The sequence below is a fragment of the Liolophura sinensis genome, chromosome 8, assembly GCF_032854445.1.
Source record: "Liolophura sinensis isolate JHLJ2023 chromosome 8, CUHK_Ljap_v2, whole genome shotgun sequence".
NCBI classification, from domain to species: Eukaryota; Metazoa; Mollusca; class Polyplacophora; order Chitonida; family Chitonidae; genus Liolophura; species Liolophura sinensis.
Window position 1 is genome coordinate 47780167 of NC_088302.1, and position 22353 is coordinate 47802519.

Here is a 22353-nt window from a genome sequence, read left to right on the forward strand (position 1 = left end):
TAATACACTGGACAAGGCATTCTTATGGATGTACAACTTCTTGGTTTATTTAACACAACGTTTCGATGCAGATACTAGCATCGTTATCAAGTGAATGACATCAAAATTACCACTGCGCTTATATATGGCAAGAGAAGCAAATGTCAACAGATAAAACAAAAAGAGGGTAAACAGTCCTCAGGGGATTAAGGTGTCCTGGGGTGAGTGTTGGGGTACTGACTAGGCTCGGTGGGGTTCCTGAGCGGTTTGGAGGATTAGCAGATCATAAGCTGAGGGGAGGTAGATGCCGTGATCTCTGTTCAGGCTGGGCTTTAATCTCTTAATCTGGATGGCTTCCTGTAGTTTTCGTTTCTTCCAATGGGGCTGATTCATGTTAAGTGTCCTGACTGTATTCCAGTTGATGTTGTGGGATGGGTTTTCATGTATGTGGTCAGATATGGCAGATTTGGAGTCAAGTTTCTGTACTGATGATTGGTGTTCTTTAATTCTGGTTTGAAGCTGTCTGCCTGTTTCACCTATGTAGGAGTTGTTGCAGCTGCATTTTAATTGGTAGACAACTCCTTTGGGAGGCTGGGGTTTGGTTGGTGTCTTCTTTCCTGTGGCATGTAGGTGGGTCTTTAGTGTGGTCAGGCTTCTGAAGACTGTTTCTATTCCAGTTGTCTGTTTTATTAGGCGGGCTATTTTGTGGCTGGTTGGACCTATGTAGGGGAGGTTGATTCGTATACCGGGGCCTTCCACGTGGACTCTAGGCTGTTGATTGTGTTCAGGTTGCGAGGACTTCTGGATGGTTTTATTTACTTGGTCTGCTGGGTATCCATTCAGGTGGGTGAAAACTGTGCGCAGGTGTTGGATCTCTTCATCTAAGTTGCTATTACAGATGAGTTTAGCTCTCTTTGTGAGGGTGGAGATGATGCCGGTCTTGGTTTTGGGCGGGTGGTTGGACTTGTAGTGGATGTACTGGTCGGAGTGGGTCGGTTTGCGGTACACTGTGGTTTGGAGAGCGTCCGCTGTTCTCTTCACGTGGACATCTAGGAATGGTATTTGTTGGTCTTTTTCAGTTTCCATGGTGAATTTGATGCGTTGGTGTTGTGAATTTAGGTGGTCAAGTAAGGCAGATGGATCTTGGTGGTGTTGAAGTGCGACGAAGGTATCGTCCACTTTTCGCATCCAACAGATGGGCTGGATGGGTGACGTGGCTAAGGCTTTGTTCTCTAGTTCAGTTAGGTAGATCTCGGAGACAATCGGGGATAGTGGGGATCCCATGGGGAGGCCATGGATCTGCTCATAAATTGTGTCACCCCAAGTGAAGTAAGTGGATGACAGGCAACAGTCCAGTAGGCGGATGATATTATCTGGGGATAGGGATGTCGTCGGTGGAGTGGTTGTTATCTTGTCTCTTATGACATCTAGGGCTTGGCTAGTTGGGACATTGGTAAATAGGTCAATAACATCGTAGCTCACAAGTTTGCAGGGTTCATTGATCTGACGTATTTTGTTACAGAAGTCAGCTGAGTCTTTGATAAAGGAGTCGGCAGCCTTAGACCATAGTGATAGTAGTCTCGTGAGGTACTGGGCAGTGTTATAGAAGACAGTTCCTCTGGAGCATATCAGTAACCTGGCTTTTACAGGGTCCTTGTGGATTTTGATGGTTGCACGGGCATACGGTGCACGGGGGTGTTGCACTGTTAACTTACGTTGGATTTCAGGTGTGATCTCACCACTGGTTTTGAGTTGGTTCAGGAGGGATCTGTGTTGCCGGTCAAACTTGTTGGTGGGGTCAGTTTTCAGGGTTCGGTATGTGGACTGGTCTGTTAGTAAGTTGTCTACCAGTTTGTTAAAATCTGTTTTGTCAAGAATGGCTGCGGCTTTTCCTTTATCAGCTGGTGCTATGGTTATGGACTTGTCTTTCTTCAGTTCGGCCAGGAGTATCCCCTCACCGACTTCTAAATGCCACTTAAGCAAGGCTATGAGGTAATTTGGGCTGTTTTTGGTTAACTTTGGTCTCGTGACAAAGTGGCCAACTTGGATTTTGATTAAAACCACTAAAAATCTTCTTCTCAAGAAGCAACGAACGGGTTCTTTTGAAATATGATATACTTGTAGAGTGATCCCAGTTTTAAGAAGTTTGAAAAAAAATTTGAACATACATTGAAAACGTTGACAGCTCGCCATTGATCATACTTATGACGTCTTAAAAGGTGTCTAATTTTGATAATAATTTCATGTATTCTGGTGCCTTTGGTAACGCTGATTGCGAATCTGCTTTAGGATTTTGCCTATCTTTGTAACTATTTGATATATAGTCAAAAACTTTTTTCAGTCACGTAATTTCAATGGCCTGTAACTCGAGAACTATGAAAGGTACAATTCTGAGACTTGCACCAAATTGTAGCCCATGACATGTAGTTTCTGGTGCATGCCAACAGAGCTATGATCTATAATTTTCTCACTAGAAATATTTAAATGACACCACTCAACTTCACAAATAGAAATGTCAGCCTGTGCATTTAACACAGCTTTTGGAGGTAACTGTGTATTACTTACTATACATGTGCTGCAGGTAAGCTACCTGCCTGTCATTCAAACCGAGAAATGAACAACTCTCCCTCCTGTCCATAGCTATCCACGGACAATTTTCAATGTTTGCACGTAAAGCCAGCCCTGTTCACAGTGCATCATGGGCAATTCTCAACAATCCCTAAGGCATTCCCCATACCCTCGTTCTATCAGGAATATAAGTCCAATGCCATGGCGAAATATACGAGAAATCTATCCACACCTTGAGTCATGACGAGCCCAAAACATGTTACTCTTATTAGGCCAAATTCAACCGTTAAAGAAATATCGTGGTTTCCAGTTTCTATTCAGGTCTAGACCTTACATGTCCATCAGAAAGAGACGGGTTGTAGGATGCCGCACAGAAAAGTAACTACGAAACCGTACTCCATGGCTTTGGACTGAAGATCTTTTTTACAGAAAACAACACACAACACCGCTTACTCCTTCTAACTGTTTAGACCAAAATTTCATGTCTTTATAGTCTCCTAACATTTCCTGTCACCTACATGCAATCTGTCCTCGCCCGCCCTCAAAATTGAACTGAGCCCAAGCAAACCAGATGGGACCCTATGAAATCTACATACTTAACTAGGTGCGGCGATCGCCAGGGCCTAGCGCGATCAAGACGCTGTGGTGGTTTTCACCACCAGACGCATTGTATATGATAGCTGGTGGTGTGCGGTTCAAACCCAGTTGATTATTTTTCATTTTTGTGATGCTGTATGTGTACTTCGGCAGGTGAATAAAGCTATTCGTCGTTATGTGTGTTAGCATCTGTTGGTTAACAGGTGTTTTCCAAGGCTTAATTTCTTCCGATAATGGCAAATTAGTTCAGTGAGACACTTTCACATTGATTTTTATTTGACATTCAGTTGGGCTCTGATGCTTGGTCCCCGGGATCGCTGTAAGGAACGTAACAGCTTTAATTCGATTTGTGTTTTGAGCTGCACTCAAGAATATTCCGTTTATACGACGGCGGCCAACATTGTGGTGGTACGAAATCGGTCATAGCCCGAGGGAAACCCACGACCATCCGCAGGTTGCTGAAAGACCTTCCCTCGTGCCGGTCTGGATTACGAATAGTCTGTACGTGCATTATGCTGATGTAAACTAAACGTAGTATTCTTCGTGGTGTAAAAATTCCTGCATTGTTCAAATCATTACTGATACTCTTTTTTTGACATGTTTTTTTTTTCTATACTTATTATTAATCCTATAAACGAGTCACTGATAAACAAAATGATAATTATATCTGCCCTAGACACGCGTGTCGGGGGCCTCCGTGCTGCTAGTGCAGCACAATGACCCACGAGCTGCACATAATGCGATCGCTTTGAGATCAAGTCCAGCTGATACTTCCTCTGTGGTCTGTCAGCAACATGCAGATGGTCGTTTCTTCATACCATAACGCTGGCCACCGTCTTGTCAGTAAAATATTCTTATGTGCGGTGCTAAACTCCTATGAAATAAAAAAAATTAATAAACAACAAGAGTGGCAATGTCTTCTCGCTTTTAGTCGAACACTGTATGAGTTCATACCTACAGCTTAACTCTTCAGTGACAACATAAAATCTGAGCACTCGTTTGTCCCAGTCAAGTGTGGTTTAAAGTGAAAATATAGGTGTGTCATGACTTTAGTCCCTACGGCGCTCTGATGGAATTTAAGTCATGGAATTACAGAAAAGTGACATGTGAAAACAAGACTTTACTTTAGGCCCGGAAGAGCTTCTGACGGATTACGCGCGATCTGCTGCGAATCCCTCCTGACGAGATATTGTCCCCAGAATGCAGACATATCAACACAGAACACGTGTGAGTACCGACCGTGGTATACAACGGGTTGACATATTACACACGTGGAATGGCCAGCATTGCCTAACTGTAATAAGAAGCATGTAATATCTGAGGGAACAGGTACCGTAGTATAAGGGGGAAGATTTTTGAGAGGGGGGGGGGGGCATTTGGAATAACCAACGTGACATATTTGAATTTTTCGGGATATATCATATAAGTGGATGTACTGTTCAGTTTGTATATTCATCGTGGCCTGCTTGTGTGTATCATGGTACATACATCGACACATTACCCAGTTGTAATTTTACGCCAGCATTGCGTATTTGAGTGCATCGTGGTATATTATATAGGTGGACACATTATCCAGTTATAATAAGCAATATACCACATTTGTGTGTATCGTGATGAACTATACAGCGAAGTGTTATTGCAGTTTCGGAACAAACCTCTCCATGCCCTTTGCTGAAAACGAACACTGTGTAAAACGGCTACTGGTCACCAATCCATGTCCAATGATGTTCGAATCGAGCTCCAGACAGACCAGTTGTGATTCGTTAATAATAAGTAAATCTCCTCTAACTCATAAATACAGTCAGCGTGTAAGTTGCTACGTCTAAAGTATTTACATGAACAGTTAGAATAAAACGCTAAAAGAGATAAAATGAAGCCGAATTTCAACGCTTACCTGTGACGCCCATTTTTGTTTTAACAATTTTCTCTTTATTATCGCTAATACAAAAGTTAGATATATTTTAAAAACATATTTTAAATGCTAGTATCCTTAATTTGCTTTTTGGTAGCAAGGTATATTTCTTCAAGTATTCGTCTGATATTGTGGCTGAGACCTTCTAGAACGCGGAGGTCACGGCTTTATCAAAATCAATTACAACCGCGTTCTCCGCGACCTTCGTGCTCCTGTGGAACACGCGAAGCCGCGCCCTCAGAGTTTTCAGTGCCTTCTGTGCTCTCTGTGGGTCACGAAGGTCACAGAAATTGAGGTTCCAAAGTGTTCCGCGATCTTCCTGACCCTGTGGAACACGCAGAGTCGCAAAGGTCGAAGTCACAATGTATACTTTCAGCCAACATAGTCTTGTGTGTACAAAGAGTCAAACAATGTAATGTTATACTGACGTACGTAACTATTTTATTTTGATCTATTTTGATTGGTGTTTTACGCCGTAGTCAAGAATATTTCACACACGACGGCGGCCAGCATTATGGTGGAAGGAAACAGGGCAGAGCCCTGGGGAATCCCACGACTATCCGCAGGTTGCTGTGGGACCTTCCCACGTACAGCAGGTGAGGAAGCCAGCATGACGTACGTAACTACCATGTCAGTGATATGCCTTCATAACTAACTGGTATATTAGATCTTTACGTGTGTTTCTCGCATGGTGCCAAGTCATGAACTAGAGGCATGTCATATTGTAGCTCTGGCGGATTAATCATCCAGTTAAGAGACTGTGACAAGGACACATCATAGTGTTTACTGAGCCAACTTTGTCGCCTGCCAGTGTTCCACGTGACCTTTCCACCTCTGCTTCGTAATGAAATTAACTGGCCCAAACATTTTTTCAGTTAGTGATCCAGAAGAAGGCAGTAAATGTACGTGTCCGTATTTCAAGAAAGGCTCCAGAATTTTTCTTTAAAGCATGAGAAATTACATCAGAGATCAGTTTTGACGGTCAGTATATTTCTTTAGTTACCTTGCAATTTATTTTACAGCTATTTCTAACGCAAATGTTTCTTTAGGTTCGACAAAACCCTTGCTAATTTTGAACAATTAATTTGTATGACGAGGTTCAATAGTAAAGTTTTACCTGCCACTATTATCCCTTTGGAATAATCTGGCAGTGCATGGTATGGCACCCTGCAGGGTATGGGGGATTGTCACCTTAGGGATCACGTTAATAAACAACGGAGGTACTCTGTAGCTTCCTTAATACATTGCCAACTTGCTGGGCTGTTACTTGCATGGAAGCACTATACTGGGACTCCTGTGTTTCCGGATAAATGGCGTTTCCATCTTTATCTCAGTTTGAACAGCTGTGATTGTTGGCATTACGTGCCTATTGGCTCATATTTATCGCCCTTGGCAGAGGCAGGTCTATTCCCAGAGATTGACGCTTTGATGGATACAGGAGCCCTCATACACTCAGCTGCCTCCCTGGGGCTCAGCCGTCCTTACAGTAGCAAGTCAGGCAAGGTTAAGAGACCTGCTGTTCAGTGGGCGCTAATTTAATTTGGTATCTTGAACGAAGGCTGTGTGCTACGTTATAAGGGTTCATTTAGTCACCCAGCTGTACCTTAGGGACCAACACGTGTAAGATGACACGTTGATAAGTTGAGATAGAATATATAGAGCCTTCTTATACCAACAGGATGTCAGCAGCACCAGATGGACCTTGGCAGAACAAGTTGTGGCATGGCCACAACGTTACGCTTTCACTGAACCTGATTCCGTCCCTTTAACACTAATACACCGATACGGATCTTTCCTGTTCAGTTTCTTGGTATAAGTAAAAGGACGGAGTTCTTGCAACGCCAAGCTAGAAAGCAATCATTTGGGCAGAATAGTGGTAAAAGTGCTCACTACATGCCTGTATGTCAGACAGTGAACCCAATGAACACGGTCTGGAGGACAAAAGGAATTACATCTTCAGGCTTCTGTATGATGATAACGTTTAGTACTTCCACTCTAGATCTACCATCACTTCTGTCTAAGCCTCTGTTCACTAACTTCTTTATTCTTACGCTTCTGTATTCTACACACCCATCCGCGATTCTAACTACCACGTATCGTTTCTGCCAGGAGTTCTTTTTATCCAGCACGGCTACACATCTATCTATTCAGTAACCATGCACCTACAATTCTCTATACCCAGTGTCCGTTTTAATATTGTTTTGGTCTGTCTACCTATGCGTTCTGCCTACAATTTAGCCTGGTTGCGCTTATCGGTTTTTTCGTACAACCAATATCTAGTCTGTCTGCCAACCCGTTTACCTATATATGCACCTAACTGTTTTGTCAGCAGTTCTCTCTCTATCTACATATCCCTTCTGTCGACGGTTCTGTTTACTTACCTACCCGGCGTTATGTCAAGGGTTCTGTTTACTGTATACCAACTCGTTCTCTCAACGGTTCTGCCTACCTACTTATCCGTTCTGTCAATGGCTTTGCCTGCCTCCATATACGGTATTTTCTCAACGGTTCCGTCTGCCAACTTATCCGTTTAGCCAATGGTCTACCTACTTATCCCTTCTGCATACAATTCTGTCTGCCTACTTATCAGTTATGTCAAGGGTTCTATCTATCTACCTATTCGTTTTGCCAACGGTTCTGCTTGCCTTAATATCTTTCTGTGTGAGCTGTTCTTTATGCTTCGTTTTCAAATGTCTTGATTCTAAACAGTGATGTGTATGTAACTATATACACTGCGAGGCAAAACCTCTCTGGTGTAGTGCCATTGGGCCAGTACCAAGATTCAGTGTCTCAAATCTTGATCCAATTCAATCCTCTGGGAACATTTAACGCCAAGTCTTATCTCTAAACGTACCAAGCCAAATCTTTACTCTGTGTGTTTTTGATGCCATATCAAAGGTCACTGTGTCAGGTCAGAAGGTCATGGTCAATCAGGCCTACTTGGAGAAAAAGCAAGTTAATTGGACCGAAAATAAGTCAGTATATAGTACTGAACGTGAACTGATGGTATTACATTTATTATACGGTGTATGTGACCGGTATATTTCCGAGAACACTAAAGAGGAATGAACCAGGCAAATTTTTTTATATATAGAAAAGTATCTTTCTCTCAAAGTACTGACAGAAGCGAAATTCACGCTAACAGTAAACAAAAAACAAATCTTTCTGGTCCCAAATAATGGCACGCAAACCTGAGCTGTATGAAACCATGGGTTAAACTAAACCAAGCTTTCTGCATGGAAATCTTCTGTTGATCTAACTCTTACGTCAGTAAAATCATTTTTGTAAAAGAAAAGAAAAGAAAAAAGTAGATACTTCCCCAGCAATGTCCTGATTTCCCATGAAATACTGAACTGTTCCCAAGTGGACATCCTTGTTACACTCAGAAACCAGCTGAGTCGCTTCGCTGACATCCTCTTTTTTCTCCGCCAATACTGTCGATATTTCTTGCTTATTGCCAGAATTGAAATACATAAAGATCGTTTGTTTGCACAACTATGGCTTTTTTTTTCTTCCGCTGAACTGACGCTTTCGTTAGCAATCATCTTTCTTTTGGGATTTCTTTCACCGTTGTTGCCATGTTGTGTATCTAGATTAAATTCTTATCAGTCTGCCTGTTCGTCCAACAATCCATTCTCCGTTGGATCAATCAATCCGACCAATCAATCAGTCATCCATCTATTTCTTTATACGTTGGATTGATGTGTAATGCCAGACTCTACCATTTTTCACGTGAATGATGTTGGTTGGGTTTATTGGTGGAGGAACTGTAGTGAGCTATCCTCTTGGCTTAAAGTCTTACCAGATGAAGCGGTAGTTAAATTAAAACACATAACCTTATTGGTCAAGGGTCTGACTCTAGCAGCGAGCCAGCGGTTTAACCATATCAGCCAATAATATTAATATTATCATAATAATCATGATGAACATGAAGATGATGAATCAGTTTACATGCAGCGTGTATATCAATCATCTATACGTCAGCATTCGCCACCAACCCATCCAGCCAGCAATCCATTTGAGAATAGATCCTCCATTGAAGAATGCCGTTCAACACTGAAAGGTTAGAGCAAGGAAACAGAACTGGCGGGCCTGTTGTCATGCAGTATAATGTGGCGGAGTGGGGTGTTATGCCTGGTGTTCTCGGCATAATACTTCAGTGGCGGCAGTACTTTGGTGGCATGAACTCACCTTGTCACAGGGTATATATACACACACCCAATGACTCCTCGTCATCATTTGTCAAGTACGATGTAAAAACTCAAGTATACATATATCTATACGATTAATGATATATACGGAGCTTACTGGTTCACATGCTTAAAACGACTATATAAGACCCTAAGTCATTGTGGTTGCAAGTGTCAGTTAATCTGACAGGTACCTGTCGATGGTCGTTGGTTTACTCAAAAGCAATCCACTTCTGCTCCACTAATAAACCCGAGGCAAAGGGAAGCATGTATGTCAAGAATTAATAGGAAAAAGGTTTTGGGCTTTTTAATAACACCTCCTGAATTTCTGTATAAAATTTTTTATAGCGGTGACAGTGATGAAAATAGAACGTATGCGCAGTACCCAGTAAGAGATACCACAGTATAGCTTAAAAACTGGTCGTAATATCTACGTTTATACCTCCTTGACATGAAAATGATTCCTGGGTTTAATGATGATGATGAATAATGTTGTTTTTTTAGTTTTATGGGGGCTTTTTTTTTCTTGTGAAGCCTATTTCTGCATGAAGCCATGTACATTGAGTGAATGTCATTTCTTTCGATGCAACAGGAGCATAGTTAAACATTCAGGTTCCGTGTGAACCTCACAGCTTCCAACGTGGGAAAGACTTACCGCAATGTGTAACTCAGCATATTAGTCACTGCTTGACCGAGTTATGAAACCTTAACCGTCATATGGGGTGATGAAGGCGATAAAGAAAGAAATTTGCAACTGAATGACAGCTGTGCCAAAAACGCACCCTTAACCATCATATGGAGGTTAAGAAGACGATAAAGAAAGAAATTTGCAAGTGAATGACAGCTGTACAAAAAACGCACCCTTAACCATCATATGGAGGTTAAGAAGACGATAAAGAAAGAAATTTGCAAAGTGAATGACAGCTGTGCAAAAAACGCACCCATACTCACTGTGCGCTTTTGAGCTCACAGCGAATAACTGTAGGATCTCTAGATACATCAACGTCTGGCTATGTACTCCTTCGTGAGCTTATACTTGAAAACATAAATCCCAAACAAACAAGAAATTTCTAACTAAATATTACAGAATGGCATTTGCAATATTGCAGTGCTACATGTATATACTTTCCCTTTTAAAGCAATATAGAAGGTCACATAAGCCTATAATCTATCTTGAATGAATGTTCAAGAGCTCTTTCTATTTCATCATTTCCAGTACTGTCATAATCTTTCACCACTCTTTGTTGGTAGAGTCGGTTTTAATTTCCGTGCCAGTTTCCGTGATAGGCTAACGCTATTCATCAAAGCTTATGAAGCAACAATTAGATAATTTTATGATGATTTTAACTTAATCAGCCTAAATTACTGGTGCCTCTGGGGAAATTCAAACAATCCCCTTACATCCCCATCGTTCCATGACTATGAATCTCTCTAATTGAGCGGGGAAATTAATTTCTCCCAAAGCTTTCACCCCAATTGCTAAAGTATGGCGCGGATTAAACGTGGTTATACAGCATGCTTCAGTGCTGACATTAACGTCCTCAATCATAGCAGAACCGCCATAATGGGGGTATATCAAAGTCTCCTGGAAAATAAAAACATCATATTTTGATCCCATCCTTCAAGTCCACCCTTAGCTCGCCCGCCAGTTACAGTGTTTCGATGGCATACACGATACTTTCCGGTACATGCAGGCGGACTGCATGTGTCGCTTTATGCCAAAGTTTGTCCATTTCTGTGTCCTGAACTATTAAGACCTTTATTTGCCATGTGTGTATGTATCAGAATATGACAGAAACCTAAATTGCGCTCATGATCTCTGCGCGTACATGGATTTAAGTATTCTTGAAATTACTGGACAGTGTACTGTGTATACGAACCACTGGCATTTCTCACACATCCGCTTGATTGCTTGTGAGATGGGATGCGGTATTTGGATATGGGGTGATTGTGTGTGGGGTGCCGTGGGTGTTGGTGGTAGTGGACGGGGGGCGGGGGACGGGGCCAACTATAGTAACAGCATTCTCAGTGACGAAAAATTTGTGTAGGCTACTAACAGACAGTTTTATGACATTGATGAAAACAGCATTCCTCACAGCGTTAGTTGTTAAGTCTTGTAACTGCTTCTACTTTCACTTAAACTGTACATATAAATTCATGTTCCTTAACACATAATATGATGCTAATTCTAATTAAAAATGAAATATTTATATCTATATATCGAAGTAATTGTCATGTCTCAAGAGGGATGTAAGTGGGCTCTTACATAAAATCTAATATAGGTCCACACGTACGTGTAAATGTCCATGTAAAGATGTTTAAATACATGTACTATGATAGACAATGGCCCAATACATAGCAAGCTATAATAATTGTATAAATAAATCCAAAGGTATGCATGTAAATAATTTTAGCATAATTTCTTGCTGTATTTATATACCTTTCAACACCTCGGCGCATTTTTAGCTGACCGTTTCTTTAAGGCATGAACACAAGGATACTGTTCATTGTTTACTCGAGTGGTGTACCTTTTATTGGACAATGGCGTCTCGGGTCAAAGCAGAATTGCCTGTTGTTTTCTTGTAATGTAATACGTTACCATTTTGTCAAGAAATCTTCGTCACAAAGGTGGGAATGAACAGGTTAAGTCAGGATAACTTCAGGCGGGGAAAGGTACCCCATCGCGTTTTGGTCAGTGGGGCCTTCCGTACATTTCCGCTCACTGTAATGTGTATGGAACGAAGGCATCCTTTAGAAACGTGGGAGGATATTTTTATGGTCATAGAGTCAGTTCTGAAGGTGTTGATCATGAATAATCCTAAGACGATTATCACTGAACCCAAGCCTCTGGAGACGATAAAGAGAGTATTAAAATTTCATGAGATTTTCCGCTCAGAGTGACGACGTGCGTCAGCGTGAGGAGGTCGGATGTACTGATGCCTGTTCAAACTACGGGCTTTAATTGATTGCTCTAATCATCACTGCTGGAATTTCGCTCAGTGTTTCTGATTTTAATTGATGTTAGGATCAGGCATCGACTGTTGTGACATTCTCAGACAACGGTTGCTGGACACCCCATGCATCAGTCTCACGTTTTGTCTGTGCCGAGTAACCATGAGCCTGTTCTCTTCACCCTACTGGTAGAGCGTCAGCGTCGGGAGCGGTACATCCAGGGTCAATCCTGGGTCGGGTCACACCTAAGAGCTTAAAAAAAGGAAGTTTTAGCTTCCTCGCTTGGCGTCCAGCAACAAAGCTATAGTGAAACGACCGACTGACACGTATCAGGATAGTGGCTCGGGCGGGGCGGCTTATTTGCCTTCAGTAAGGCGTCTCAGATAAGCAGCACTAGATAAAAGAGCGGCGAAAATCCGTCCTGCAGCAAGAGGGCACATGACATACACTCCTTCGTCGTCATATGACTGAAAAAATTAAGTACGACGTTAAACCCCGAGCACTCACTCACGCTTCACCATACATTGTGTAGATTTACCTCTTTTTCTTAGCAATGTCACGCCATTGCCATACCATCGGTCGAAGTTTTCAATGTGACATCAGTCTGTTTGTTTTCTACAATATGCCAAATATATGCATATTTTCGAGTACATGCCATTAAACAAGAATGCAATAAAATTAAAATAAATAAAATGCGGATATATTCTAATGTCACGTGTGTTGTTTAATGGCATTTACTGCATTGTTAGTGTAATAATGTTTGTTTTTCATGCATGCCATGTGGACAAAACTTGGTTTGTTGTCCCTAAATTTTCCAAATAGGCAAAAAAGGGTGTCACAGGCTCTCCCCACGAAGCCTGTGTAGTTAAGAATAAATGTGCCTTTCTACCATATGTCTTATAGGCATATGTCTTTCTGGTATTTCACATGCAGGTATTAAAAAAATAACACGTGTATAAATAAAATGTGTATATGTATCGAAAAAGTATCCCAGTGAAAGTTTACGAAGCGTGCTCATTGAGAAAATCGAAACAGTCGCCATGTTATCGATTTCAACCAATCAGGCGAGAGCTATTTATATAATTTCAGAAAGCGCCCTTTTCCGCTGTGACGTCATGTACTTTTGAGTCATACAGATTGACGAGTATAGGGCTTGAGTGACGCAATATTGTTGTTCCAATTTCTCTATAATACGGCGTATTCCAGGGCTCGGTAGGAATTCACATTAGAATTAATTGATACAGAGTTACCAAGCACGTCCGAAAAACTAAACAAGGGAAATTAATTTCCCACACATAACAGAACAGTTTCTTTATTGTCTGTTTTTCTAGAAGGCTAAAAAAATAAGAATTACAAAACTATGTCCCTTCCGCGTTTCTGTGGTTTCTAACCAAGTTTTCTGTTTCATTTTGTGTTGTCTTTACTTTAACCAAAATAATTGTTTGTGTTACATGCATCAGACGAGCTTATGACGACATCTTTCGTGTAAAATTACAATGGAAAAACGACAGAAACCACAGAATATGTTCATTTCTTCTCACTCTTACTAAAAGGAAAAACACTTATGTCTAACCTGAATGACTAAGTGTGTCGTCGTTATTTGAACACGGGTAGAATGGGTGGGTCACTTTGTGCATAGCATTCGTTCAGATAATTTATTACGTTTTTATCAGCGAAGTAAATAGAAACTATGATAGCTCTTATATCGATCTTATCGAATGAAAGAAAACCGAGATCAAAGGTTAAGCCAGATAAATATGTAAGACCATCTTAGATAAAAGGATAACAGTTAGTTTTTCCTGAGAGGAAATTGGTGTGACCTCATTTTTACTATGTTGTGCAAGTAAAACATATAATATCAACATTTTCATTACATGCATGGCATGACACTTTTCGTCAGTATGCGCCCAAACATGATTATAGATCAGAAGGGTATCTCAAGCCTTGTATCTGCCTTGATCACGTATATGCGGCTATGCCAACAGAGCGCTGTGCCAGAAAGCGGTTGTCAGCGTCCTTTAACCGTTTAATTCGTCTTCCATGAAGTTCACTTGCCTTCCATCAATATGGTGCCTAAGAGGCTTTAAGCCTATAATCGTTCATGAGTATGGCATAGGCCCCAACATTAAGGTGGCATATACACATACGGCATTGAACGTCAAACAAATAATCATTGCGTTTTTATACCTCAATAAGAGTATACCACAGATTAAGACTAATCTTTATTTGAATATTCAGCTGATCGGCGTTTAACTCACAAAGAACACGTGGATTATGTAATTTAGATGAACATCTTTATGTTGTAGAGCGTGTTATGTAACACAAAGAACGTGTCCTTTCTGGCAAAACTCTGTTATACTCAGCGTAGTAAACTTAAATTAAGAAATCTTTATCAGTCAAGAAAACATGGTAATTCAAGCCAAGATATCAAAAAACAGTCTGATGGAAAGCCTGCATAGTACCGTATTTTGGTAAAGTTTTTTCATCATGAAATACATTCTTTATTTCCTTATCTTATATTTTTTATCACTTTTAAATATGTAAAATGTGTGGCATTATGTAGACTACTATGTTAATGAAAGAAAACAATCTCTGTGAAAACTAACAAACTTACCCACGTTCAAAACTTAGGTTTTCGCCTTGAGTGAAGAATGCATTTGTTATTGGTACATAGTTTATTCTCCAGCTGGTAGACACGGTAGTGCTGTTTGTATTAAAGGAGAAGTCCGTCGCTCTGGCCGAAGGTGCTTGGGTGCGCTCTAACAAATCAAGATAAACCAGAGAATTATCTTGTTTTTACCTGGGCGGCGCCTGGCACTCGAGAAAGCCTGTATGTTCCCAAATTATACTTAAAGTTGGCTAATTTTATTGTACCTGAACAAGTTCGTATCCCACAGCCTTCAACCGACGGCCTCGTCTAGCCTGCGGGGAATAAACGATTGTTGAAGCAAAAAATGATTTGTTAGAGTGTAGCGAATTGGAACATTAGCTGTATTTCATTTTGGTGGACGTCTATAAACTTCATGTAAGACCATGTTAACGGCACTAAGAACGCTGCTGACCACTTTTTGTCAGCGAAACTCCTTGAAAAGTGCAAGCCCAGGAATCTCCAAAATTCCTCGTTTGAGGCTAGCAAAGAGCCAACAACTCTAACGTCCTGTCATTCAAAGGACAAGCGCCTCGTTCAACTCTCGGCCATCAATCGTTTTACATAACTGTGAATTTACTTTCGTGTTTTTAAATTCTAACTGGAAAATAAATGAAGAGACACACTTATCTTTTACGTGATATTTTTTTTTTGCTTGCTTAATAAATGGGTTTAATGTTGATCTCTGTAATTCCTAAACTTTAAACCGAATAACACCATGTGTTTAATCATGCTTGAGATACGGGTGTAGTGTACACTCATACGTTTTCGAGAAAAAAAATGTCCCAGAGTAAAAACGATCCACAACTACAGAAGCCCGGCGTCCAATTATTATGCCCTAATCTGTTTAGGTAATGAAACACTTAATCATTCTGTAATGCATTACACTTAATCTATTCGTCTAAGCAGCGAAAGCATTTCTTACACTTATGTTACTTTATCTTTTCAGTGCCAACTTTGATTTCCTCATTTGTTTTCAAAGGGATCAAGTCACTGTTGCACGTTAGGCGTATCTGATTTGCTTTGAATTTCTTTTAAACTGCAGAATTTCACGATAGATTTATATTTCAGGAGTACAGCTTGTCTATTTCCCAGTTTCCATTGATCGTTGTTAAGCCATAATCATTCATTCATTCATTCATTCATTCATTCATTCCATTAATCGTGGGGCCTTGACAAACGGCCATCGACACTTGAGTCACTGCTTGAACAACCCTACGTTCGTTGGAGATCACTACATCTAACAATATGGTGTGCGTATCTGTACGTCACACGTGGGAAAGTTCATCAGTTCCCCGTGCACCCTGTTCTCATAAAAAATAAAAGAATGCAATCGGCGAATAAGTGAAAGGTGTTTTTCATATGGCGTTTGACAGCAATCAAATAAATCATTGAAGAGGTTATCAGGTGAAAAGTTGTTTAAACCAGGCTATGTGTGGAAGAAAACCGGAGGTTTAAATCGTCAACTCTTGGCAAGCTACGGACGAACTTTCACACATGTGACATAGACTTGCAGACCAATTTGGAGGAAAACTAAGGCTAAACTGCACAAAACGCCACAAGGCTTCGTCGTCCTCTAATTGTCGGGAACCCCCAGCCATGAGGTAAATATTTTTAAGCACAATGTAAAACATAAATCCAACTTATACATAGTGTACGAAAATAACCTGCAGTTTTTTCACTCACATGTAGGTAAAGATAAGGGTGGCCATAAATTACATAAACTATCAGCTTTTTATAGAATATAACCAGATGGTGTACCATCTGTGTGTGCATCAATATGCACGAGTTTGTCTACTTCAAAATGCACATGGTACAATAAAAATCTATAAAATCCACCAAATATGATATCATAAATAGATCCCAAGTGTCAAAAATCTTCCAGACAATTACTGTTTAAACAAGATTCTTATTAAGTAAGCCCTTGACACGACATGCGATTGTGTAACATAAGCAATACCTAATCAATACGTTGGTAAATGTTTTTGATAAAAAAAAAATCCATGAAACGTGACGCTTCACATACATGGGGTATGCACGTCTGCAGCCGTGGGTTATTTACAGAAACACTCGTTAATAGTCCACACAGGCCGGGGAGAACTTATGCAGATTTTATTTCGTTTGCAGTGGAACGGCAATACTCTGTTATCATTCATACTTTCTTGTGAGACGCCAGTCTCTCAGGCACTGTAATAAATCTGTTCTAAATATATAAGAATTAAGAAATCCTGCACAGCTATTCCTATCAGTCTGCCGTCTAAATACACCGGCTTTGTTAAAGCATGTATTGATTTTTCACCGAGCGGAACAGGTTCTTGTCAATCAAGATTGTGGCCATTACGGGATTGTCCAGTAAGTAGTCCAAGCCTCCATTTGTTGTGCGACTGCAACGAATACGGCAATCGACTTGTACGAGCGCAGCTTAAGGGACTCCTCATATAAAGAAACCTGAATGCTGAAGCTTGGATTGCAGTACTGCAAATTGGCAAATTACTCATCGACATGAAGTTCTTTAATGAAGAGCCCTAATGTGAAAGCATTTTTTTCTGTGGATCAGCGAGACCTAATTCTTGTATCGCACTTGTGTTGGCTATAACTCAAATTGAACTTCGGTTAAAAGCGCGGATTGCAATAGTGCTTGTCGAAGAACGATGTTAAAGGGGTTGTTATGTTGTGCTACGGCTGCACTGCTTGTATGACCCATTTCCATATTGGAAGTAGAGCCATTCGAGAAACTTGTTTCACAGAAGAAGCAAAAAAGAAGCGTGTTTTTTATCCACATCTGCATTGTCAAACAGTATCTCCTCGGTCTGATGTACAATAAAACAGAATCACTTGTAAAACTGACAATCAAAGTTTCTACCTGCTAATACAGAGGCAGAAAACAAAACACAAAATCGGCCAAAGCCTTACAGCTGGTTTTACGGTAACAGAGAGGTGAACCACGAAGCTGCCGTTCAACATCAGACATATCACTTGGGCCTGATATCGTTTTGGAAAAGACCCACTTTTGTAAAGCCATCAATTAAAGTTTATGGCTGGTTTTTATCTATTAACGCTGAATTAATTTAACGTAGACAAATTCATGAATTTTTAATGTGGGATTTATGGACAAATTGGATATTTTTTTCCCTTGAAGAAATTCTTATGAAGTGTACACGTGTAATGAGTCGCTCTTTAATGTGCCTCTCTGTACTGGGATTCAGTACAAAATTAATGGATAATTGATTTTCTGTTCAAATGTTTTTCAAAATTTCAAAGCACAAAACGAAACTTTATAGGGTGGTCATAAATATTCTAACCGAAAAAATCCCTCTGAAGTTAGGAATGAATTAGGCCGTATTACCCAAATACTAGAATCTAAATGTCTGCATATTGCTAGCAACACGGAGAAAAATGATGAGAGAATGTAGTGTAGTTATGTGACCAGAAAATGTAACATTCACGTTTTATTTTCTCTGTATCAGCTTGGGTCAAATGTTTCCAGGAATGAATGCTGATCAACTTTTTCCTAATCCCATCAGTTTCCTTATAAAATATGCATACAAACCGGCTGGTTTTTCGCAAGCCTTAAAATTATCATGTCTCTTTCTTGCGTTCAGCGACCTTTCAAAATGGGAAATGAGTTCGAGTGACCTGTTTAGATAATTGGCCACATGCTTTTTGTTCGCCAGCAGAATATCCACTTGTGAGATCCGCTAGCAGAATATCCACTTGTGAGATCCGCCAGCAGAATTTCCTTTCAGTAAAGTCAAGTGAGCCTTTCCAAAATATAAAAAAAACTGTAACTCTGTTTGGACGAAGGAAAGAGGAAGTTTCCCATTTAACTTTGAAGGCTTAGTTCGGTGAGAACTAAGTCGGTGAGAGCATGGGTGGTTTTTATGGCGTTTAGCCAGAAGCTGCTGTCTGTTTGTAATTATGCGGGTGTTTAGCTGAGCTATACAGGCTCCCGTCCATCATGAATATATCTCCACACTGGCAACAAGCCTTCATTCGCAATCCTCAGATTTCGGACTGAAAATATGTCTTTAAAGTTTATTGGCGAGGCTTCAATCCATTAAGGCCCCTACAAAGCGAGTTTTAAAGTCTTTTTTGTTCAGTGGAGTGGTTCGGTATAATGATTCTCAGTTTTACACACGATTGTGACTCTCAGAGTTAGGAGCGTGCCGAGGTTTTGCGTTTTTAGCAGGTTTTAATTTACCACCATATTTCCCATACAGTCTCTCTATGTATCATCTACAGGTTGATTGGCGCCAACAACTGATAAAATCTCATTTTTCTTTAATACTTAGACAAAATAATAAAAAGGGACTTTTTTCAGGTTTTCTTTGCCATCTAGTTTTGGCAGTGAAGTGAATATGCGATAAAGAAGTCTGACTTCCTTCATTTGTCAATTCCCGGGAAGAAATCTATATTGGCTACTCTTTCGGAGTCTGCTCAGAACCGTCGCCGTTCTCTCTGTACATAGCCTTCATACGTCATGGCGTATTGTCAGAAATAATAAACTTTTGTAACCATGCCTGCGTAGACTTCAAAAAACCACTAATCATGTAGGTCTGTAGTAGAGTTGAACTGCAGCATTGAGATCAAATGGTAACAGCAGTGAAACTAAGAGCTAACGGTAAAACGAGATCATTGGCAAGATGGCGTAATGAGGGGTACGTGTGTAGAGCCTACACAACGATATATAGACCTTTCAAGTCGTACCGAGTCGAACTTTTCACCCCATTAACATGTGTTATTAAGGATAACAAATAATGCTGTTTCATAATTACGTAACACCGTTTACTTGACGCCACTTTTGAAGGGCAATAAGTATAAATCAGATGCCGATTGTACAAGGATGGTATTCTAAAATACGTTCAACCACGGCGTTCTCGTCGAGTCAGCAATCTTACAGCATTTTATGAAACCATTTTGTTTCTACACCAGTGCATGACATCTAATAAATTGCAATGAATTTCTTCTTTTACGCAGGAGACAGGTGCGTTGTTGACATTTAAGCCTGATTTACATAAACAGTTACAATAAAACCCTAACTGAAGTAAACTTACACTCGGCCGAATTTCAGTGGCGACGTGTGACCATTTGGTTGCTATCACACTGTTGTCGCTGCTCTGGTTTTACGCTGTAGTCTTTTATATTTAAATCTGTGCAATCCACACTAATAGACATTTTCATACTTAAAATCTCAAGGACACTCAGTGGGTTGATGATCTTTTATGTCTTAAATTTTCAATGCGGCTTTCAAACGTTCTACACCATGCTAAGTCAGCTTTTTATCTTGTCCCTTTTTAATTGGAAAAACGATTGCCTGTAGACGTTTGAGGATTCTAAAAAATACTTGCAAACCCAAAACTGTGTAAGAAAATGGCTCAAGCTTCGCGAAATCTTAAGCTTGCAGGCGTTCATTATGAAAGAGAAAGCACGCAGAGATCTTTCCAAACTAATGTACAAAGTTTTATCGACCTGGTTCCTTTAATAGGCCATACATTTTCTGTGCGGTATCACATTTTATGCTGTAGACCAAGGCTCATTATCAAATCACGTCGTATGAAACGTTTTATTAAAGTGGTTCTGGTGACATCTTGGTTTGGCACTTGTCACTTAACATGAAATCTGAAGTACTTATGAAGATGTGGTAATGTTTAAATTATACATCCATGGGGATTATTTTCATTTTGGGTTGTGTTAATCGTGGTTGTGGCACATAAAAATATCATGCCGGTATTTGCCAGTACATATCATGAAGCACTGCACGTTGCTGTATTATCATCTTGACTCACTCATGCATTACCACTTTGGCCAAGGAAAAGGCATTTCTAGATTGCTCTCATTGGTCTCGGTCACAATCGAGTTTGTTGACAACCAGTTGTGGACATCGTTAGCGTGGTCGTTTCTGCAATCTTATGCGTTCCTTGAAAACCACTAGTCTTCCACCAATATGGCCTGTAAGCGCATGTATATGTAAGATACACGTGAGAAAGGTCAATAGCTTCCCCTGGCCTGTAAGCGCATGCATATGTATGTAGTGTACACGTGAGAAAGGTCAATAGCTTCCCCTGGCCTGTAAGCGCATGCATATGTATGTAGGGTACACGTGAGAAAGGTCAATGGTTTCCCCTGGTCTGTAAGCGCATGTGCATGTATGTAGGGTACACGCGAGAAAGGTTAATGGTTTCTTCCTTTTCCTTGATTTGCTTGTATTCGCTTTTTGTTATACCCTTGCCAACAATGACTGGGTGCAGCCTGGGCTCAACCCAGCTGTCGTCTTAAATGAAGCTTGCCTTCCTTAGGTGTGGTAGGGTTAACGAATGGTCACTCTAATGTCAGTTTTATGCTGTCTGTAATTTCACGATATGTTGAAGACTAGCTTACTGGCTGGGATTTGGTACCAACCAGAGTCAGTAGTTGTTTGGTATAGATACTGTGTTAGTCTTATTATTTGCAAGTGTAGAAGTTTTTCCAGTTTCATAATGTGAGAATAATGTTTTCAAACACGTATAGGTGGCGGTCTATATGAAACAGTTCACGATAATCTCAATCATTGTTCTCATCGGATCCGAGACTAGCCTAATTTATGTTTGTAGAAATGTTTGAACAGGTTGTTACTGGTACCAACATTCAACTCTTTTCAATTTAAGTAGAATTCTACAAATCCTACGACATCAACCTTAGATGAAAGATGTTCAAGGTGTATCCAGTCATCTGATAACAACAAAAAATATCTGGAATAACAAAATAGCATTTGCTTCAGGGAGTTAACATGGAAAGACCCTGGTGTTTCAGGGAGTTAACATGGAAAGAGACTGGTGTTTCAGGGAGTTAACATGGAAAGAGACTGGTGTTTCAGATTAATATAAATCTTGGAAAGAAAACATTGCACGGTGCGGTACCATAAATATACTGTTCGCGTCATAGGTGTTAAAACCACCTGTCGGGACACAATGTAAATGCTTGTTTGTTTGTTTATTTGTTTGTTTGAGGGTTACCGTCAACATTGCAAGGACATTTCTTTTATTAGAGTCCCTGTATTCAGCTGTCTCTATTGGTGGAAGGAAAATGCACTTACAGTACTTTATTTAATTCATACTGTTTAACTCCATAAGCCTGGTTTCAACACCAAGAAGTCATTGCCTCGGGCGACGTCATAATTATTCACGAACAAGTCTGAAGTGGCGTGCTCAGTAATGGGCGTGAAATGTAATTAGTTTTACAATAGCTGCACCAACTTGCTGTTGCAGCAGAACAATTTCCACTCAGTAACACAGATACAATACTGTTTCAGCGAATAGACTACATTGTATTTTTTATAACAGAATTTCCTAACTCTAAAACCATACTACATGCACTGTGAGATAATATACTACAAGACAGGGAATACAATTCATTTTAGAGTGTTATGTAATACTAAAACGTGCGAACAATGTCAAATATGGCGGTGTCAGAAATAAGGTTTAAATACAAGTCGACAGCTGTTTAGCTAACTTGTGCTTTTGACTATACAA

General features: G+C 40.3%; 1 protein-coding gene across 1 annotated transcript; it reads right to left on the reverse strand.

Annotated features, from left to right (window-relative positions):
- Positions 1-219: 219 nt before the first annotated feature.
- On the reverse strand, positions 220-5051 carry LOC135473615 (uncharacterized). The gene is made up of 2 exons (XM_064753475.1): positions 5039-5051; positions 220-1964 (listed from the first exon to the last, which is right to left on the reverse strand). Exons 1-2 carry the CDS (start codon positions 5049-5051, stop codon positions 220-222), a joined length of 1758 nt encoding a protein of 585 aa, XP_064609545.1.
- Positions 5052-22353: the final 17302 nt, after the last annotated feature.